General features: G+C 39.7%; 1 protein-coding gene and 1 long non-coding RNA gene across 7 annotated transcripts in view; one reads left to right on the top strand and one right to left on the bottom strand.

The window, feature by feature from the left end:
- LOC137845446 (uncharacterized) overlaps positions 1 to 7,547 on the bottom strand; it is a 19,836-nt gene extending 12,289 nt beyond the window's left edge. For 3 of the 5 annotated variants that reach the window (XR_011090211.1, XR_011090213.1, XR_011090216.1), the window contains exon 1: positions 2,239 to 6,266. This is a non-coding gene — a long non-coding RNA (uncharacterized lncRNA). The other 2 variants (XR_011090212.1, XR_011090214.1) reach the window with 2 other exon arrangements.
- The window catches only part of FAM180A (family with sequence similarity 180 member A), a 25,022-nt gene extending 6,254 nt beyond the window's left edge, over positions 1 to 18,768 (top strand). Inside the window, exons 1-3 of one of the 2 annotated variants that reach the window (XM_068662603.1) lie at positions 16,123 to 16,469; positions 16,582 to 16,682; positions 17,540 to 18,768. In XM_068662603.1, coding sequence (XP_068518704.1) covers positions 16,584 to 16,682; positions 17,540 to 17,881 — 441 coding nt within the window. In that variant the 5' untranslated portion in view covers positions 16,123 to 16,469; positions 16,582 to 16,583 and the 3' untranslated portion in view covers positions 17,882 to 18,768. Of the gene's footprint in view, positions 1 to 16,122; positions 16,470 to 16,581; positions 16,683 to 17,539 lie in introns of those variants that run through there. The other variant, XM_068662595.1, reaches the window with a different exon arrangement.

Here is an 18,768-nt window from a genome sequence, read left to right as displayed (position 1 = left end):
GTTTATAATCTCTTCTAGGGTAATGGTGCTAAACTGTGATGAGATCAGAGGAAGGATATATTATAGTTTTTGCATTTTAGTAAGATCACAGATGGATTTTGTACTCTTTAAAATCAGTCAAGCTGTTAACAGGGAAGAATCTAAGTGATTCTGAGACTCTTATCACCACAGGAAGCAGACAAAAAATGGCTAAATCTTACAGCCCATATTGTCATAAATTGGTTGACAGAATCAAAAGTTAAAAAGGAAAATATCTCAATAATTTTAATGAAATCTGGGTAAAAAATATTAGAACATTGGAAAGAGTTATGAAGTAAAGCAGTTTTCTCTTCAGTATTTGCTATACTAAGTGAGAAGTAAAAGATGAAAGTGACCCAGTCGCATCTTCTTAGTGATCCCATGTTCGTCCCAATACTGAGGACTAGTGAGCCAGTAAAACACATGCTGTTACTTTTATTTATTTATTTATTTATTTATTTATTTTAGGATTTCTGCATGCCCCATATGTATTTGCATAGGTCCCAGATGTAGAACTGCCATGGGAACTACATCAGTATACAAACTCCTTATCTCCCAGCCAAAGGATAGCTCAGAAGCACCTCTTGCCATCCAAATCCCTCCTTACACTTTCAGACTGAAATAGCTCTCTTCATCTTACTTTTACCAACCCAAACACTATTCCAAATGCACGCTATTAAGCCAATGTTCTCCTCCATAGGTGAAGCAGCTCTGTTATGAATGAAATAACTCATCTACATTTGCAAAGACTGTAGAGCACTCTGTGAGTCCTATCCTGATTACCTTTTACTCAACTGCTCTGGCCAGAGACCCCACTAATACCTGATATCGTGCAAACAAACATAGGGTAAAAATGTCTCTTCTCCAAAGAACTTTCAGTGTAATTAAGGAGAGTAAGTGTTAACATCCTTTTTCTTCAGGATAACTGCATGTGTGTAGTCCTGTATATTGGTTAGTGATGATTTTTTTTTCTTCATGTTTCTGAAGCATAAAGTGTTTTTTTCTTGTTTCCTTGTGTAAATCATGCCAGATTCAGCAGGAAGGTAATGACTTCTCGGGCAGAATGAAATCCTGTCAGAAGCACCGAACAGTACAGTGTCATTGAAGTGCAAGTCAGCAGGTCTTAATGAATATCATCAGTGTGCAAAGGCTCTGATTACTTGGATTGTGACAGGCAAGATGTAAATCACTGAGGTTAAACATGGAACAGTGGAGTAATTAACTCTGCATGCAATGCCAGTGCTCAGGTTCAAGGCAGGACAGGACCCATACGTTGGGCTGCAGTCCTGGAGACTAAAACTGGGATCTGCAAAACCATGCACCCCCTCTGCAGATGCTCCCTCTGCACCCCACTGAAGGGAGCATCTAAAATGCAGAGAACCTAGCAGGATACATGGACCCTGAGTTTTTAGCAAAACAGGGAGCCATTAGATGAGTGTCTTGGTCTGATGTGGAAAAAGGCGTCTGTTCCTTGCTTTAACCTTAATAGCACCAAAATGTGCAAACAGCAGCACTCAGGTCAGTAAGAGTTTCGCCACTGTCTTGAGGGAGGCCACAACCTCAGTTGTTCTCACTAACTTAGTTTCCTATAGTGACCCTGAGTATTGAAAACTTCCAGCCTTGAAGTGTTATTTGTTGGTTAAAGTGTTTTTCAGCAAAGTAACACTACTGAGGGTGAAGCTGATGCAGGTCAGATATGTGGATGGCTGATGGTGGAAAGCAGAGAAGGAAATGTATCAAAGTATCACAAAAAAGGAAGAAAAAAAAAATCAAACAGGATGAACTACAAGTAACACTTCTGGGAAGACACACAGTGTCTATACGTGGTATACCTGCCACAGTATACGTACTCATTGGGAGACATTATACCAGCTTAAGTCTGCATCCCAAGTCATGGGGCTCCCTTGCCTATTCAATGTTTTATGCTTCACCAGTAACTCTCTTCATCCTCCCCCCCCCCAACCCTGAGGTGCTGCAGACTGCAACCATAAGCTGGCTTTTCTTGCCTTGCTGCTGCTGTTTTTGTGGCAAGCAGAGCTCCGTACTGGACTTGAGGCTAAGAGTGCAACGAAGAAGACAGCAGAGTTAAATAAGCTCCAATATTCCCAGTTTCCACTAACATTCCTTTCCTCTGGTGAAAGCGTATGTGGGGCCTTTCCTGGCTCAGCTTGTTGGCTCGGTTTGGCAGCTCCCCAGTTCCCCTGAGATCAGCACGCATACCGCTCATCCTCTGGAAATTCCTCCCTGGCCACAGGGAAACAGGTCACCAGCCAGGAGCTGGGCTCCAAACTCCAGGAGTCTCTCTCTGCTCAGAAGGAGCCAGGTGGGTAGCTGAAAAAGAATTGCTGAGAAAGAGAAAAATAAGCTCTTCAAAGCTCAGAGGTTATTTGGGAGGAAATGGTGTGGCAGAAGGGCAATGCTGTCCTGTAAGCACTTGATGGAGACCCAAATGCACAAGGTCTTCTGTGTGATCCCCTCACACCCTTCCCTGGAATGGCAGTGGGGGAGCAGAACATTTAGGTTAGATTTTGCCTAGTTGTGAAGAGAGTAAACTGGCCTGGGCTAGTTGTGGATATCTGCTGAGATCCAAAGCATGAGGATTTCATCATTTCCATCTATTTGGCAGGTGGTGGCATGCCCCAAATGGAGATGACGCTTCTGATCTTTTGTCTGTTTTGGAAAAAGTACAGACTTTCTAAGCTGACAGGACTTTTTTGAGTCACTGAGAGGGAAACAAGAGAGGCAAAAGGATAAGGCAGAAGTACTAAGAAAGACGAGATAAAAATTTGAAGGCAAAGGTAGCAAATTGGAGGAATTGGCATGAATGAGAGGAAAATAGGAAAAGAGAGGAAAGATAGACACAGAGAGAAAATGTGATAAATGTAGATGGGAAAGAATAAAGCACACATTTGCTTAAGAATAGGGTAGCATTCACCCCCTTGTCAGTGTGGTATGCATCCTCATTTGAACCTGCTCTTCAGCAGATGTCCATCTGTCACAGCTGGTCTTCATCTCATCTGTCTGCTTCTCAGGCTCATGGGATGGCTGCATATGTCTGCCTTTTCTCACATAAGCAGGACTCCCATTTTCTTGTGGTCCTCACCGACCTGCCACTGCACCAGGATGGTGAGATTCCATAATCTGGGCAATTCACCACTGATCACAGTGTAAAAGGTAAAGTTACTGCTGCTGAATCAGAAAGGTGCCAAGGTCTCCACATATCCCCTTTTGTTTGCCTCTCTCTAAGCTTTTTAAACTATGTAGGCATGAAAGGAACTCTTCCCACTTCCCAAGAAACAGGCTTTTTTTTTTTTTTTTTTTTTTTCCATGGAAGTTGCAAGAAGATTGCACTTTTACAAGGTTATAGGGCTACAGCATTCCCCACTAATACCCATAATCTTCTCCCATTAACATCAGTCATAGCAGCAGTGACACAGTGGCATATGTCCCTGTTTCCCCCCTAGCAGTCCCTGTAGAAATGTTAAGTTCTGCAAGCCCTCGTTTTCCTCCCTGGCTTTCATATGCTCACAGCCATGACATTATGTTTTTGTTTGTGCCTGGCTCTAAAGAGGCGTAAAGTAAATTTTTTATTGAATTTATTTATTAAATGCAGATTCTATGTCTGAGAGAACTGTTTGTGACTTAAACCCCCTCCTAAAATAAAAGGCATTTAACGCATGCTTCATTGTCGTTTACTGCTATTGTTCATGACTTGGCACTGAACAAACTCCATTTCCAGTTAAATGCTACTTGTAGACATCCTAATATAGTACAGCATGTTTTAAGTGAAACCATTCATTTGTCATAGTCACAGCAACTTCTGGTTTTCTGGATTGCCATGCCAATTTGGCAGAAAAGTTTGGAAGGTGATAAGTCTAATGATAAAAACGTATATACAGCTTGTTTTATTGCTTTCTTTCACAGGATTTTTCACTAAACAGAGCTCAAAGGGGCAGACTTAGCTCGGCTTGTACTTAGTAAGCCCAAAGATCAGTTGGGCCCTCATAAAAATATCCAACAAGTTTTCCTCACTTGTGTTCCCTATTACAGGAATCTCATACAATCAGGCCCAGTTAGGCCCAAGTTGCAAAGAGAAGTGTCAAACAATAAGAATAGCCCAAACCTACTTTCTATCTCAGGTCTGGGGTTCTTGCCATCATTGCCTAACCCTCCTGATTTTCTGCACCAAGTTCCTGTCTCTCCCCATGCCCTGTCTCTCCCCAAAATCAAACCCAGATGCACAAAGACAGCAGCTGCTTGGCTGAGGCCTGAGCAATGCTGACTACAGTGGATGGAGGGAATCTTCCAGGAATGCAGGGAGCTGAGAGGAAGATTTGAATATTTATCAGTGGGGCTGAGAAAGACAAGACAGTCACAAGCCACCCATCACACAGACTGAGGGGTTGTCATTTCAGGGTGTTATATTTCTCATGTTCACAGTGAGGAAATGTTGTAGGCTCCAGATTAGGAAGAAGTATTTCAAGAGTCTGCCCGGTATATAGCTAACTGTTAGGGACACCATGAGAAATTTCATTTCCCTAGAAAGACTTTTTTTTTTTTTTTGCCAGAAATAGTATTTAGGGAGCAGGCTGTTGGATGTTTCCTGGTAAGTTCTGGATGCCTTTCAAACCCTGAATGACTAACTGCATGTACCACAGACCATCTACCCAGCACAGATCCTCTTATGTCAGCCGAAATCTCTGTGCATGCTGCTCACAGACAGCACTGTCCAGCTGAGGTGAAGTCTAAAGCAGAATGAGATGTTCACATAGTTCCTACAGAGGAACATATGGGGACTAAAGCAAAACAACACCATCGATGCAGAGCTCCATTTCTACTTGCACACGTTTGCCAGTGAGGTAAAAATAACCAACCCATCATGTGTGTTAAATACTCTATACTCATTCCTGCTTTCTACTTACTTGATCAAAGAGATAGATATGTGCATCATTTCCAGCTGGCTTGTTCACTCCTGCTTGAATTCATGCTGCCAAATAAGACAACTGTCAAAGAAACAAATGAGTCTCCCCTGACACCTCTGCATGTAAGTGCTGCTGAACCCAAGGCTGGACTTCAGCACCCCCTGACTGCCTGCCTGCTGAAATGGAAAAGAGTGCTGGTCCTTCAGCTGGGAGCAGCTACTTGAACATATTTCAGTTTACTTATCTGTTTTCAAACTACAGTGCATTTCTTTGTGGGTGTTTTTGTTGAAAAAAATAAAGCAAGCATTATTTAGATGAAGTTATAAATCACCTTCTGAGTGTCTTTTTCACAGCAGCCTGGAGTGCTGTCTGTAACCCAATGCAGCTGCTAATCCAGTGTGCCCTAGGAGCTCAGCCAGCTAGTTTGCATTCTGCTTCATCATTAATGTCTGTGCAGCACTTAGAGGTCAAAATGGAACTTAAAGAGTACTGTGTCTCCCATTTAGAAACAAATATGGGGACAAGTTGTCCGTACCTCATTTTGTAGCCATGAGAAATGTCAATTTACTGCTATAAATAATTACTTTATCGTGTGTGCTCCAGTACCTCAGACAGTGATTGCCTCTTATCTATAAGGTAGACCAATAATAATATTCCCATAATATGACAAAAGCAAGTCAGATGAGGATGGCATAAGATGAATATCAATCACATGCTCAGATCTAGATGATCTCTATAAACTTCCCTGGTGATAATCATTACTACCAAACTGAGGAAGAAAAGTCATGCATAATGAAGTCTGTTTTTCATGAAGAGCATTTCTTTAGACACAAGACCATGGAAGAATGACCTAAAGATTTTTCATTAGCAGCTTATAATGACAAGCAAATGAGTGTATACATGCTGACAGAAACTTTTCTAAGCAAGCATATTTCGTTATGAAAGCTTCAAATTGTTCAACTTAGTGAGAAGAAAGACCAAATCCAGGAAAAGGCAGGTTGATATTTACAATGTATCACAGCAACTTACCTAAATTGCTCTTCCACAGTCATAAAAATGTCTTCTGTTCCAGTTCCCCCACACAGAGGAGTTAAAATGAAGAATAAATTCCCAGCTGGTTTCAGTCAGCAATATGCTAGATGTTTTCATGGGAAATCAAGTCTTCCTTCTTTATTCCAATTTCATTCTTCCTAAGTATAGAACATGAGATCATTAGCTTTTTTTCCTTAAACATTTACTTAGACTATTTTCCTGGAAGCAAAAATCCATTTTACAAGTTCAGGTCAAAAAAAGAGACTGTATGGAAAGGAAGAAAAGCTCTGACTCTAATACCCAGGACAAACTGGCAGGGTGCTGTTGCCTGGGAGCCATTGGTTGATGACATCTGTAGGTGACAGGAAAGGGAGCAGCAAAAGATGCTGAGATTTGAACTTTCATTAATTTCAGCAGCAGCTGTCAGCATTTGGTTCCTTTCAGTTCCTGTCATCAGAAGACAATGTATTTGTTGACTGTAAGAGTTCTGGAAGCCCAAATCTAACCTTCTTCTCTTCCACTTGATTCCAAATATGCCTTTCACAGCACAGGGCTCTCTGTGACCTGGCTGTCCACAGAGCAGCATCACAGGGCTGGTGGTGCTAGCTCAGGTCATCTGAGGACCTCGTCCACAGTGTCCTGCCTTTAGCAGTTTGCAGTACTCAAGGTTCTGGCAGGACTTTCTGTATTTAATAGAGAATCCATTTGTACCTCAGTCTCAGCTTTATTTTTGCGGATTGTGAAACCTGAAAGGTCTAGAAATATTCAGATTTTAGGAGAGTGTGAAATAATAAGGAACAGTAGACAAAGGACAGCTTTGTAAAATGGAAATCCCATATATGTGCTTGTGGAGTGGGAGAGGCAGCTATAAAAAATAATTTTTCATTCATCCTTCAGGTTACTATGTTTCTGACAATATCACAAAGACTGATGAAATTCTGTTGGCAGACCACTACATCTACACACAATGAAATCCAACAATTATATTCTGTTGATAATTATATTTGAGTTCTGTCAATTATTTTAGTAATATTTTCACTTAGATGTAGAAAATAACAAAATAGGGCCCAGACATTCACACAGGTGTGAACTTGACAGAACAGATGTCTTCTCATGGCAACCCTCCTTTACCACTCCAGAAGAGACATGTGGTCCCCTCTGTTTCTTCAGCAGGGACACAGCACAGCTTTTCACACTCCATGTTCTGCTCAGGTGGCAAAACAGCTGTACCATTCCAGTTCAGAAACAACGTGAATCCATCTTCAGCTTTGTTACATTCTCAGATGTCTTTTTTTTATCTTCACTACTAGAAAATACTCACCGCTTTGAAAAGACATTACTTCCAGAAATAATTTATTTCTTCACAAAAAGGACATGATATCCCCCAGGTTTTTCTTTATTGGGCAATGTTGATTTATACATTTTCTCTATCCAGCACATATTCATGTCATTAAGAAAAACAGTAGCAGGTGCACTGACATTTGGAGCTCAATGAGCAGCTGTGAAAACAGCTGGGTCTGCCTTGGTTTTGAAGAAAAAACGAAATCCTGGAGCAGAGAAAGCAGAGAAGTGGGATTTATGTATTTTCTTCTTACATTCATTTTCTTCTTTCATTCATCCTTCAGGTTACTATGTTTCTGACAATATCACAAAGACTGATGAAATTCTGTTGGCAGACCACTACATCTACACACAATGAAATCCAACAATTATATTCTGTTGATAATTATATTTGAGTTCTGTCAATTATTTTAGTAATATTTTCACTTAGATGTAGAAAGATGTTTACTTAGATGTTTAAACTTAGATGTTTACTTGAGCTTGAATAGGAATTGAAGGAAAGGGGAAGAAAATTCTGATTCTTTCTATTCTAAGGGAGAAGATATGATGAACAATCTAACATTTATTTGTCCTCAGTTTTAAGCTGTAACATTGATACTTAATGAGTCTGAGGAGTAACTTGCCATTTCACATGTGTGCTATATGTGGGTGAGAAGTTCATGCACAATTAAAATAATAGATAGTTTGTTATCAGTTTAATAACTGTTCCTAGATCCAAAGTTAACTTCTGGAATTTATTTGCTAGTTGAAGGTATCCACAAATAGCTTAAGTGAATTATTGTAAGGTCCCCTCAGCTAACAGTTCCATGATCTCAGTGGGACAGTTCCCACACAATAATTCACCACAGGACAACATAATCAGCACCAGCAATAATCCCTTGTTATTTTTCTTAATCTGCAGATCGTATGGTCATATATTTTAAGTCATTAGGCCCATGTATTTTTAAATTTGGACACCTGCACAGAATTTTGTACAATGGCCTTTTCAACAGATCCAGTGCATTGTGTTTCATTAATGCAGAGAAGGCAGACAGATTGAACTGGAAAACATCAGGAGACAGAAATCTCCTAATTCTCTTGCAGTAAATTCTCTTGTGGTAGGGGACAGCCATTCTCTCAGTTAAAAGGACAGGCTAAGCTTGAAAAGAGCTTGTAAATATATATAGTAGTGGTTGTCTAGCTAATGTACATGATATTGTTCCTGTTCTCTGAATAGACATTTTTTGGAACTGGCCAACAACAGCAATACATATTTCCACTGAAGAATCTGAGCTGTCATTCACGATTATGACAAAATCCATACTGCTCTCTGCTAGGTCTGTAGTTCAAACCAGATGTTTTATTTTTTTTCTCAGCATTCATGCCTAGAATAAATTTGAAATACTCTTTGTACCAGTTGAATTTACTCTGTTAAAAGTTCAAGAGAGTGTAAGCATAGAAGAGAAAGGAATGGTCAGTGGCTAGTGGGCTAGTGGTCCTGCAGCCTATATTTATCTCTAGTAGGAGTAACTGCACTGTGTGAGATGGCCTTCCTCAGAAAGGAGACCCTGAGCTTGGTGGTTAGATCAAGGGTGTGTAACCATGAGGAATGTCCTCTGCTTTTCCTAACCAGGGCTACCATCCATCCTTACATCATTCAAGAACTGGAATCATCATCAAATGTCCTAAGAGCACTTGGACCACACTTGCACTGGGAGTTGCTCACAAGGAGGAGCATTGCTAGCATAGCAGCTGTGATGGGAAACAAGGAAGCTAAAATCTATCTTTTTTTTTTTGGTTTGCTGTTAGCCTTCATTCACAACCAGCCAGATCCCTTACTTGGCTCACCATGTGGCCACACGACGTGGTGTTGGCACAAAGGGGAAGAAGGAGAACGTGACTGTGGGGAAGGCATACAAGACTGCTTCTTGCAGCTGCAGCCATGATGAGGTCAGCCTCAGAAAAATCCTAGCTGCACAGACACCTTTGCCTGTCTCAAAACCAAGGAAGCCTGACTGAAAAAGAAATTACAACAAAAAGAAAAAAAGAAGAAGGAAAAAAAAAAAAAAAAAAAAAAACTAAAAAGGCCCTTCTTACTACTTGGTGCTTAAACACCAACCTGGCTGCACATCTTCCCTCCCTCGTTTCCTTCATGGGAGATCTGGAAGTAGACCTAACCATCATTATATCCCTTCACTTGTAAAAAAATAAAAATAAAAAAATAAAAAAATAAAAAAATTCAAATGCATTTAATTAAGATTGCTTAATGTTTTCCTCTCATACAAGAGATCTTGAACAGAAGTTCCTGTGAGCAATGTGATTCCCTATTAGGGAAGGAAAGGTGGTCCAATGAGGAAGGAGATATAAAGCACAGTTTCATTTCCCAGCTCTGCCTGAAGTTTCACGTTTCTAAAATTGCTTATTGCTTCTGTGTTAGGTCTGTGCAACAGTGTTAGTATCTCCCTTCTTTACTGTTGCCCTTTGCTCATGTAGCGCTTACCATAGCCCATCCCCAGTTGCTAGAACTATGGCAGTAAACTGAAGGACACAACTTTTCACTTCTTCTTCCCTTTAGTTAGTGTGTGTGTATTTCCTCTCTCAATTTCTGCTGCAGCAGCTTTACTACAGCACGTTAAAGGCTTTCTTGGCTGTTTTCATGTTTTTTTATGAGCATAAATAATTATAGGTGGGGACACCCTCTTTATGACCAAGGGAAGAATAAATAACACAGCATATATTACTCCAGGCCAGGAACTGGTAAAAATGTTGTATAATAAAAATTCCATGGGAGGAAATAAATTCTGAGACCATGTTAGTTGGTTGATGCTAATCATATCTTTCAAGCCATCTACTTAAATCATAAAAGTTAAAATCTCCTCCATCTTTCACAATCACAGGCTCAGGTGGACTGTTTCCTTCTCTAGCAGTCTCCATTTCTATAAACAGTTTTTTTTTTTTTCTTACTTATGTTAAATAACTAGAAAGGCTATTACAATTCTTGTTTAATGTTGGAACTCTGTTACACATTAACTTAATCTAATGTATTTAATGTAGTCTAATCTACTCCAATGTATCTCAGAATATTTATGAAGTGCAGAAATATAAAGTGGATTGGTCAAACTTCAGGGAACTAAGACGCCCATTTAGAAAATGTGTTTCTTTAAAAGGAGGTAAAATAATAAATGTTAACTTTGGAAAAAAAAAAAAAAAAAAAGTCATTAACATCTTTTCTCTTTTTTTACTATTTTTTTTTTCTAAGCACAGTGTTACTTGTTACTGATTTTAGTAGGAAGATTTGTTTCTTGTATCCTTATTGACAAAACTCAGACTTTCAAGATGGAGCTTTTTTCTTTTAACCTTCCATTTATAAGTAAAGAAGAAACAAATCTCTATCCTCACTTTTAGTCAACAGTCAGATAAAAGGACGTATCATTGACATTATTAATTTTATTCTTAGGAGCTAAGATACCAATGATATGGAGCTGAAAGTACAGAGAGGAAAATTCTCTTGGTAGTTGCTTTTAAAAACGTGTTAGTTCATCTTGGTTTGTAATTAAAATGTCTTCTTCATCTCTGCTGTGTTCTCATAAGGGGCACTGGGATTTCAAGTCCCTGTAATGGAGATTTTAATGTATTAAAGCTGGAATGCACAAGTTTTGCATAGTACTTGTTGTCATGGGAGCTACTTTTGTGAGTAACTGTAATTCCACATGCAGGTTTCAGAAGCTGGCCTATAGCACTGTGATGATTTTCCCTAGTCCTTCTATTTTTAATTATATTTGTGTGTGTGTGTGGTTCCCTTCTTTCTGTTCCTCTTATTCTTCCTTCAGCTTCCCACTCATTTTATTTCTCCTGTGCTAAAGCAAAGTGTTCAGTCATTTCTAACACCACAGTTTTATGCATGAAGACAAAGTATCTGGAAGTATTAACTGCTCTTTTCCTTGTAATCTCAGAAATAGGGAGTTGGTCTCAAAAATCTAGTCATGTCCAAATAAATGATTTTCACTACTTCTTTGGACTCAGGCTCTAATAATCTAAGACTGAAAGACAAAACTAGCAGCTGCAGACTTGAATTTGGCTTGTAGAACAGCTCCACTTGGGCCACTGCCTTCACATATGTCAATAGGCAAATGCTGCTTTCAGGAAGTCAAGCCACAAGTCCCTCTTGTTACTCTGCTCCTCTTGTCCTTCATGAAAAGGGTCCAAATGAAGCAATTAGATAGTCCTTTTCCATGACCCTGAAGTCAATCAAAACAATTCCTACTGAGTCATGATCCCAGTTAAATTGTGTTAATGTCCCAGGAACCCCAGGGACATGCTTTGCCAGGATGGCCCCCACAGGGCCTGATTCATGCTCTTTGCTTGATACTTTTTTTTTGTAGGGGAGGAAAATGGCATTGATGATGCACAGACAATTCAGTAGTCCTGCTGCTATGCTCTGTACTCGAGCAAGCACATCACAGTGCTTGAATTGGGGAAAAAAAAATTGTCATGAACAGGAACATGGACTGGAGAGCAAAACCAAACAGCTATACTGTCACCAGTGAAACTGCATGGAAAATCTGGGAGAAGATCACAAACATCTATCATGTGGGTACTGAGTTCCAGAAAATCCTTGCACAGTTCTTAAAAAAGACGAAAGCATCTTTAAAATAAATCTATCGACAGCTTCAGACTTGACATTACATTTAAACAGCTAAACAGTTAGAAGTAGGCCAATGAGTTGGTGAACCCTGCTGCAGCTCTTATTTAAAAACCTGGGTAGTCCTTAAGGCAAAATGGAGCTGTCAGCAGTTCTGTGAGCGTGGCCGCACTCCTGCTGTGAGCAATGACGAAGATGGGTACTCCTCTATTCCATTTTGCGGGGCACTTTCAACTGCCTGCAGGACTAGATTTTTTGGCTGCCCACCACCTTCAGGCATGAGCAGTGGTGCACTCCAAGGCACAGAGTGAAGCTGCTCAGGGTCAGGCAGGTGGGCTGGGAGCAGGTGACCGTGTTCAAACACACTGCTCTCATCTCCCTCCAGCCCTGAGGTTTCTCTGTGCAGTGTGGGTAGGCAGATCTGGGAGCACTTCTGCTCTCTGAAGAGGGGATGCAGAGGAGGATGAGTGCTAGTGCACAGATACATAATAGGAAATGTTTACAGTAATCTTAATCAAAACCTGATTTTTCTTATCTTATCTCCATGTATCATAAGCTTTTCATTATGTGACCTCTCAGCCCTGTGCACAGAAGCACCCATAACTCAGTTGGAGATCTCTCAACATATTTATAACAAAAGTAAAAGCTATAAATCAACAGGAGTTTATCCATTGCCTTATAGTTTTAGTTTGGGCCTTCTCTGGCAGTACTGACTGGGGATCTTTTCAGACATTTACAACTGCTGCCACTAAAATGAATTGAATTGTCTGAATCATCACCATAAAATGATGCACCCTGTTCTGAATCTTCCTATGACATAGGGGAGAAAATAGATAAGATATGGTAACTCTTCTGGGGAAGAAAATGGTAAATAGGTGGTAATTTTCTTTTGAAAAAGAAAACTGTAAAAAGATGGCAACTCTTTTATTTATTGGTATTGCCCAGCTAACTTACATCAGATCTAGAAGTAAATGGAGGAGGAAGTAAAATCAGCAGAAAAGTTTTAAGTGGGATTTGTAATCACCAGTATTTGCAGCTAGAAACTAGCTGCAAATCTTTATCTGTCTCAGCTTTTTTTTTTTTTGTTTGTTTTTGCTAAACTTATGTACATGTTAATTTAGTGTGATAAAAGTCAGAGAGTACTTGCTCTAAACTCTTGCATGGTCTCTGAAGAACTCATGAATTCATGGAGAGGATGGTGGAAGCAGTGATGGTGGAAGGATCTAACTACTATGCAGGAAGAAAGAGAAAGGAAAGGACTGGAATAAAATGTGAAGCAGGAAAATCAGATCACCATGACAAATACAAATGAGCTCAGAAAGAGTTTCTGAGTAAAGTTTGTAAGAACTGTAACAAAGTTTAATATGTTTTGGGAACAAGATAATGAGATCAGGGAGTCAGTGCTAGTCTGGCCCCTACAGAGGATGGTATGCTTCTGATACGCATACAAAACTGTTTCTCACGGTATAACAGCTCAGGCCCTTGTCCCTTTGAATCTCCTAAAGTAATATATGTCAACCTGGGAACAGCATGTTAGGAGAGCCCAGCTACCTTTCAAGATGTTACTAGTGATTCTGCAAGTGTGTCAGTACTAAATCAATAGTATGTTATTCAATATCCTGAGGACTCCTTCAGTGAGGTTTTTTTTTTCTGGGCAAATGGTGATGGGCTGGATCTGATGACTCCTCACCAAGCTCCAGTGTAGGAACCTGCCCTCATCTGAAAACTAAGAGAAAACAGTGTGACGACAGAAAGAATAAAAGCACTAAAACCAAATGACACAGACAACTTTTCCAAGGCTCAGGGAATATTTGAGCTGTGAATCATCAGCGTATGCATAGGTACTTTGTACTCTGGGTCTGGTTCCATTGAAAAGCCATATAAAAGAGATAAAAATGAATCGTCACCATTATGGACTGGATTTTTGCCAGCTGCTTAGAAATTAGAATTTTAATTGCCCAGTAATATAAGTTCTAATTACTCAGCAATTAGCGTTTGAAGTTTCAAGTCCTTCACAAGCACTCAAATGCATTCTCCAGCTGCCAATAGTGAAAGATGAAATAGCTCCAGTATGTCTTGGTAAAGCTATGAGCAAGAATGATGAACATCAGTGATGGAGCAGCAGTAGAAATTGTGGATAGTTCCACTTGCCTGTGGTCAGCCAGTTTGGCTAGGTCAAAACCAAGCTGTAGGAAAGCTGTGTTCTCTTTCCAACATCAGGAAGCAGATAGGAAGGATGCTAGAGAGGAGGTTGTTACCAAGACAGGACATATTAACTTTCAGGTGAAGAACGGACCTATGAGACACCTGTCCTTTTGATCACTTACATCATTCCTCCCACAATCCTCCAGTTACTACACCGGAGCAAATTGAGCAGATCTGAGTTGACTCCAGACATGAAGGCAGACATACCTGCAGAGCAGAACTTGCAGACAGCTTTTGACCTGTCCTAAACTCACCACCTCCTCAGCTGGGCCAGACAAGATGCTCAGGGAGTAAAGGCGTCATGGTGGGGGAAAGACTACTGCAGAGACCAAGTAGTTGTCTGCACTTCTGTTCCTTTACTTGGTGCATTCTCACTTTCAGGCTTTTAGTCACATATTGTTCAGGTACCATTCAGTTCCTTAAGGAAGTATTAATCCAAACTTATATGGGTATGATATTAAGCACTGAGCCTTATATGAAGAACCGTGTCTTACCAAAATTTCATGACACCCGACACTGTAGGATATATTTACGGTTAGTAGCATCCAGCTGGATGTAATGTTACTGCATCCTGGATGTAATAACATCCAGGATGTTTTTCTGCAAAGTAGCAAACTATTTTACCTATATTGTATTCCCCCATTAATTCAAGTCCAAAATACCTTTTCCTAGATCAAGCATGAATTACTTTATACCTGGTATTATCCCAAATAATTTTCCATATGCCAGATAACAAAGATCCTAATTAATTAAATCTCTTAAGGTCTGGTTTCTTTCTCATAAGGTCTGGTTTCTTTCTCATTGGATTATAAAAACTTAAACATCATTAACAAGTCAAAATTTAACAAAGTCAACAGTTGGAAACAGTTCAGGAAACAGGAATACATTTTTGGCTACAGAGTTTAAAAGAAACTATACATTTTTGATCTGCTTGGGTAATCAAACAAGAAAATTCTCTGAAGAATTGTATGGTTGAGGAGCAGAGACAATTTTTCCATAAAATTAGAGTTACTGCAGAATTTTTTTGCATGTACAGCATAGAGAGCTTTAAATGACATTTAGATTTTCTATAGGTAGCATGCAAAATCCATCACAAGAACTTTGGCAAAAAAGACAAAATTGAGCTAGTTAAAATATTTCATGGAAAAAATATGGTAGATAGAGGGTGGAATGAAATTTCTCAGAAATTTAAAATGAGTCGAGTGTCCCATTAAATGTTACTAGTAACTATAGAACTGGTTTTTTTTTGTTGTTGTTGTTTGTATGTTTTTTAATATATTTTATTTTGGGGGGGATGGAGCAGGAGGGTGATCAGGGTGATCATGTCTTTCTTTTTTTTTTTTCCTCCTTGTCTAAACTAGTTACCAAATTTACTTAGTGTTGAACAGCTAAAATTTTGAAATGAAGTTCATGAGAAAATTCACCAATAGTCATGTCAGCACATCTTTAAATCAAAAAAAAAAATAAAATAAAATAAAACAAACAAACAAACAAAACAAAACAAAAAAAACTTCCTGTTCCCAGATATTAAAAGAAATCCAGCAAATCCAAACTATGGTTATCATACCTAAACATCAACATCTAAATCATATATATAAAACATTGAACAAAATATATATATTTTTGTCCTGAACTCCAAAAGGAGTTTACACCTTTTAATAATACCTAACTAGTAACTCAAAGCCTTTTGGTGGTCATCTTCCAGCACCAGACATTTTCTGTGCTCCTGACTGTACAGTTCATTGATTCTGTAAATGTTTTACCAAACTGGGATGCTGGATTCAGGGAATCTATGTGTTTTACTTTCCTAAGAGAATATCCATAGTGCATTTTGCAACTGAATTTTGCAATTGAATAAATGCCTAACTGTGGCAGACTGGGCTGTGTCTAGCTATAAGACTGTGTAGTATTAAGGTCATAATAAATTAGGATTCACCTCATTGAATTTAGCTGTCTTGTTCAAGCTGGTACCAGGCATAATGAAGAGACATAGCAATTTCAAAAAGATGAGTCACTCCTTCAAGACATAAATAGCCAGGACAGATGAGGTAATCTACTCTCTGGAGGTGCTCACTGTCAACTAAAGAGAGATTAACTTTTAGACAGCTGAAACCAGGAGAAACGTAGGGTCTTAGACATGTGACAGCAGGAGAATGGCCTGAAGAACGTAGGCTGTATAGAGGCTCAGTATTGGTTTCATATTGCAGGAGAAGAACACACATTTCAGGATATATTGTTGTTGAAGTTACCATTACTATTCCTTATACTGTGGCTGCATCTCAGAGTCCCAAGCCTGGATCACAAACCTGTCTGTGTTGGACTCTCTACAGGTACAAGACAGACAGTTAACCTCTAACTTGATTTTTTGATTGCAGTCAAAACAACCCATGTGGCCCATTTTATTTGCAGTGAGAAATCATACTTTCCTTAATTATTTTCCAGCTATGCTTTACCCAGCTGCTCAGCGATTGAAGAGGTCCTCAGCTGCCTTCCTTAATCCAGTGCTGCAAAACTCCTTGGAAGACGTGGTCCTGCTTTATGAGGTTCAGTATATGGGAGCAGATGGTTCCTCTATCTCTAAACAAGACTGGGGTTACTTTTCATAATGGGGTTATCCATCATATGTCTCCATGTCACCTTTACTAATCCAAGCCTTAAACCCATTGCTGACTATATAGTAGCTTACCAGAAGGAAGGGAAAAGACATATAGATACCGAATAGATACTTTCAGCACTTAAGCAGGCAGCAGCTGCCTGCAGTACCTCAAATGTGGGTTCCAGCTCACTCGCAGGCAAAGTGAAAGATGGAATGAGTGTCTTCACTGAAAGTAACTTTCTTCCAGAACAGTTATATATTAAAAGCACGATGTATTTTAATTCTTTGATCTGAGTCTCAGTCCCAAACTAATTGTCCAAGCTATTAAAACAACCAGTATCAATCACTGCAGAGCAATCCCACAGGCATGACTCTTTCACTTCAAAATTATTCAGGTCCCCTCTTTCCCAGCAGTAGAGATTGCAGATGTAATAGAGTCCAGAGCTGTTGTGCCTGTCAGGGTAAATGAGCTTTCCTAGTTGTATAGCAGTCCCCTCCTCTCTAATCCTCACATAGCACTGGCAGCAACCTCTAACTGTTTTGGACAAGAGGAGACTACCTGATTTTCCTCGTCCTCTCTCCTTTCCCCATAGCCTGTCTCTAGTTTTCCCAGGTGGATAATTGAGAAGTCCAATATTCTCATAGAGTCTTTCTGGTTTGAGCCACCGCCAGCCAGTGTTCTCAGAGGTTTGTCTCCATTTGACCTGTAGCAAAGATCTCAGAATATGTTGTTAATTTGTCTTTACTTTGAATAGAGTCTCTTGGAGAAGATAAATAGCTTTCTGTGTTCTGATTTTGTACTAGTTTCTTTTAGCCGAGCTTGACATTGACAAGAGTCAGAGGATCTCTATCAAAGATGAGGAACTGGCTTCACTGAGGAAGGCTGCTGAGTTTGACACCATCTGCAATGAGATTATCCCCAAGAGCATCACAGAGATCCGCAGGCTGAGTAGCAGACTGTCGTCCTACCCGAGGATCCTCAAGAAAGAAGACTTTGAAAGGACAGTGCTGACCATGGTCTACACAGCCTACAGGGCTGCTCAGTCTGATGGGCACCAGAAGGACACTTGGGTTGAATCCTTTGTCAGTCTTTACAAAGCCCTGAAGCACGACCTGATGTTCCATAAAACCAAAGAGCCATCGTAATGGGAGATTTGATACAACAACAACTCAGCCATCTTTTCTGGTTGATAAGGGACACGTGTAGCACGTCCAACACTTTATTCTATAAAGAATTTAATAGCCTGCTTCATGAAAGATTGTTTTCTAGCTCCCTCTTGTGGAATCCACTTTATAGATGCAAGTTAAATGGGGAAAAAAATGTTATTTTCAGTCCCCAAAATCTGTTTTTGTGCTGGCTTAGAGGCATGTTCTGTGACTGGAAAATAAGGGAGTCCCATATGGGTAATCCCATATCTAATCTGTATGTTTCCTATAAACAATACATAAGTACATGATGCTTATGCTCACATACTTATGTGTATGTTCTGGAAAATGCTGTTTTCCTAGCTGGGAAAACAAGTTCATGTTTCAGCTGCCCAGCAAAAGAATATTAAAAAGAGATACAAAGGTCCTCTGTAAAAGGGAGAGGATTCATTACTGTCAGCCTCCAGAAAATATGGAAAATATATTAATTCCAAATATTCTTGTAGATAAGCACTGTCTGACTCACTTCATTTGGCTGAGCTAGTTTTTAATCACAATAATATTTGTAGAAGACAAAGGGCATTGTGAACACCAGCAGCAAACAATGCCTGTGAACATATTCCCTGATCCCCCCTCAGAACTGCCCTCCTAAACGGTCTGCAATGACTCTTTCACTGTTTGCACATGACTTTGCTTCTGCTCCTTTGTTTTTGAATAGAACATGGATTTGTCCTCAGTGGAGTCAAAGGCAAAACAAAACCCTGTTTAATTTAACAATGACAATATTTTCCTGATTCTATCACTTGAACACATATCATCTAAACCAGTGCTTCAGAATCCCTCTGAGGCAAGGGAAGAAGGTGGATTAAAACATACCTGGTGCTGAA

Source organism: Anas acuta, chromosome 1, assembly GCF_963932015.1.
Source record: "Anas acuta chromosome 1, bAnaAcu1.1, whole genome shotgun sequence".
NCBI lineage: Eukaryota > Metazoa > Chordata > Aves > Anseriformes > Anatidae > Anas > Anas acuta.
Note: the sequence above shows the minus strand (reverse complement) of the source record. Positions and strands in the feature narration are given on the sequence as shown.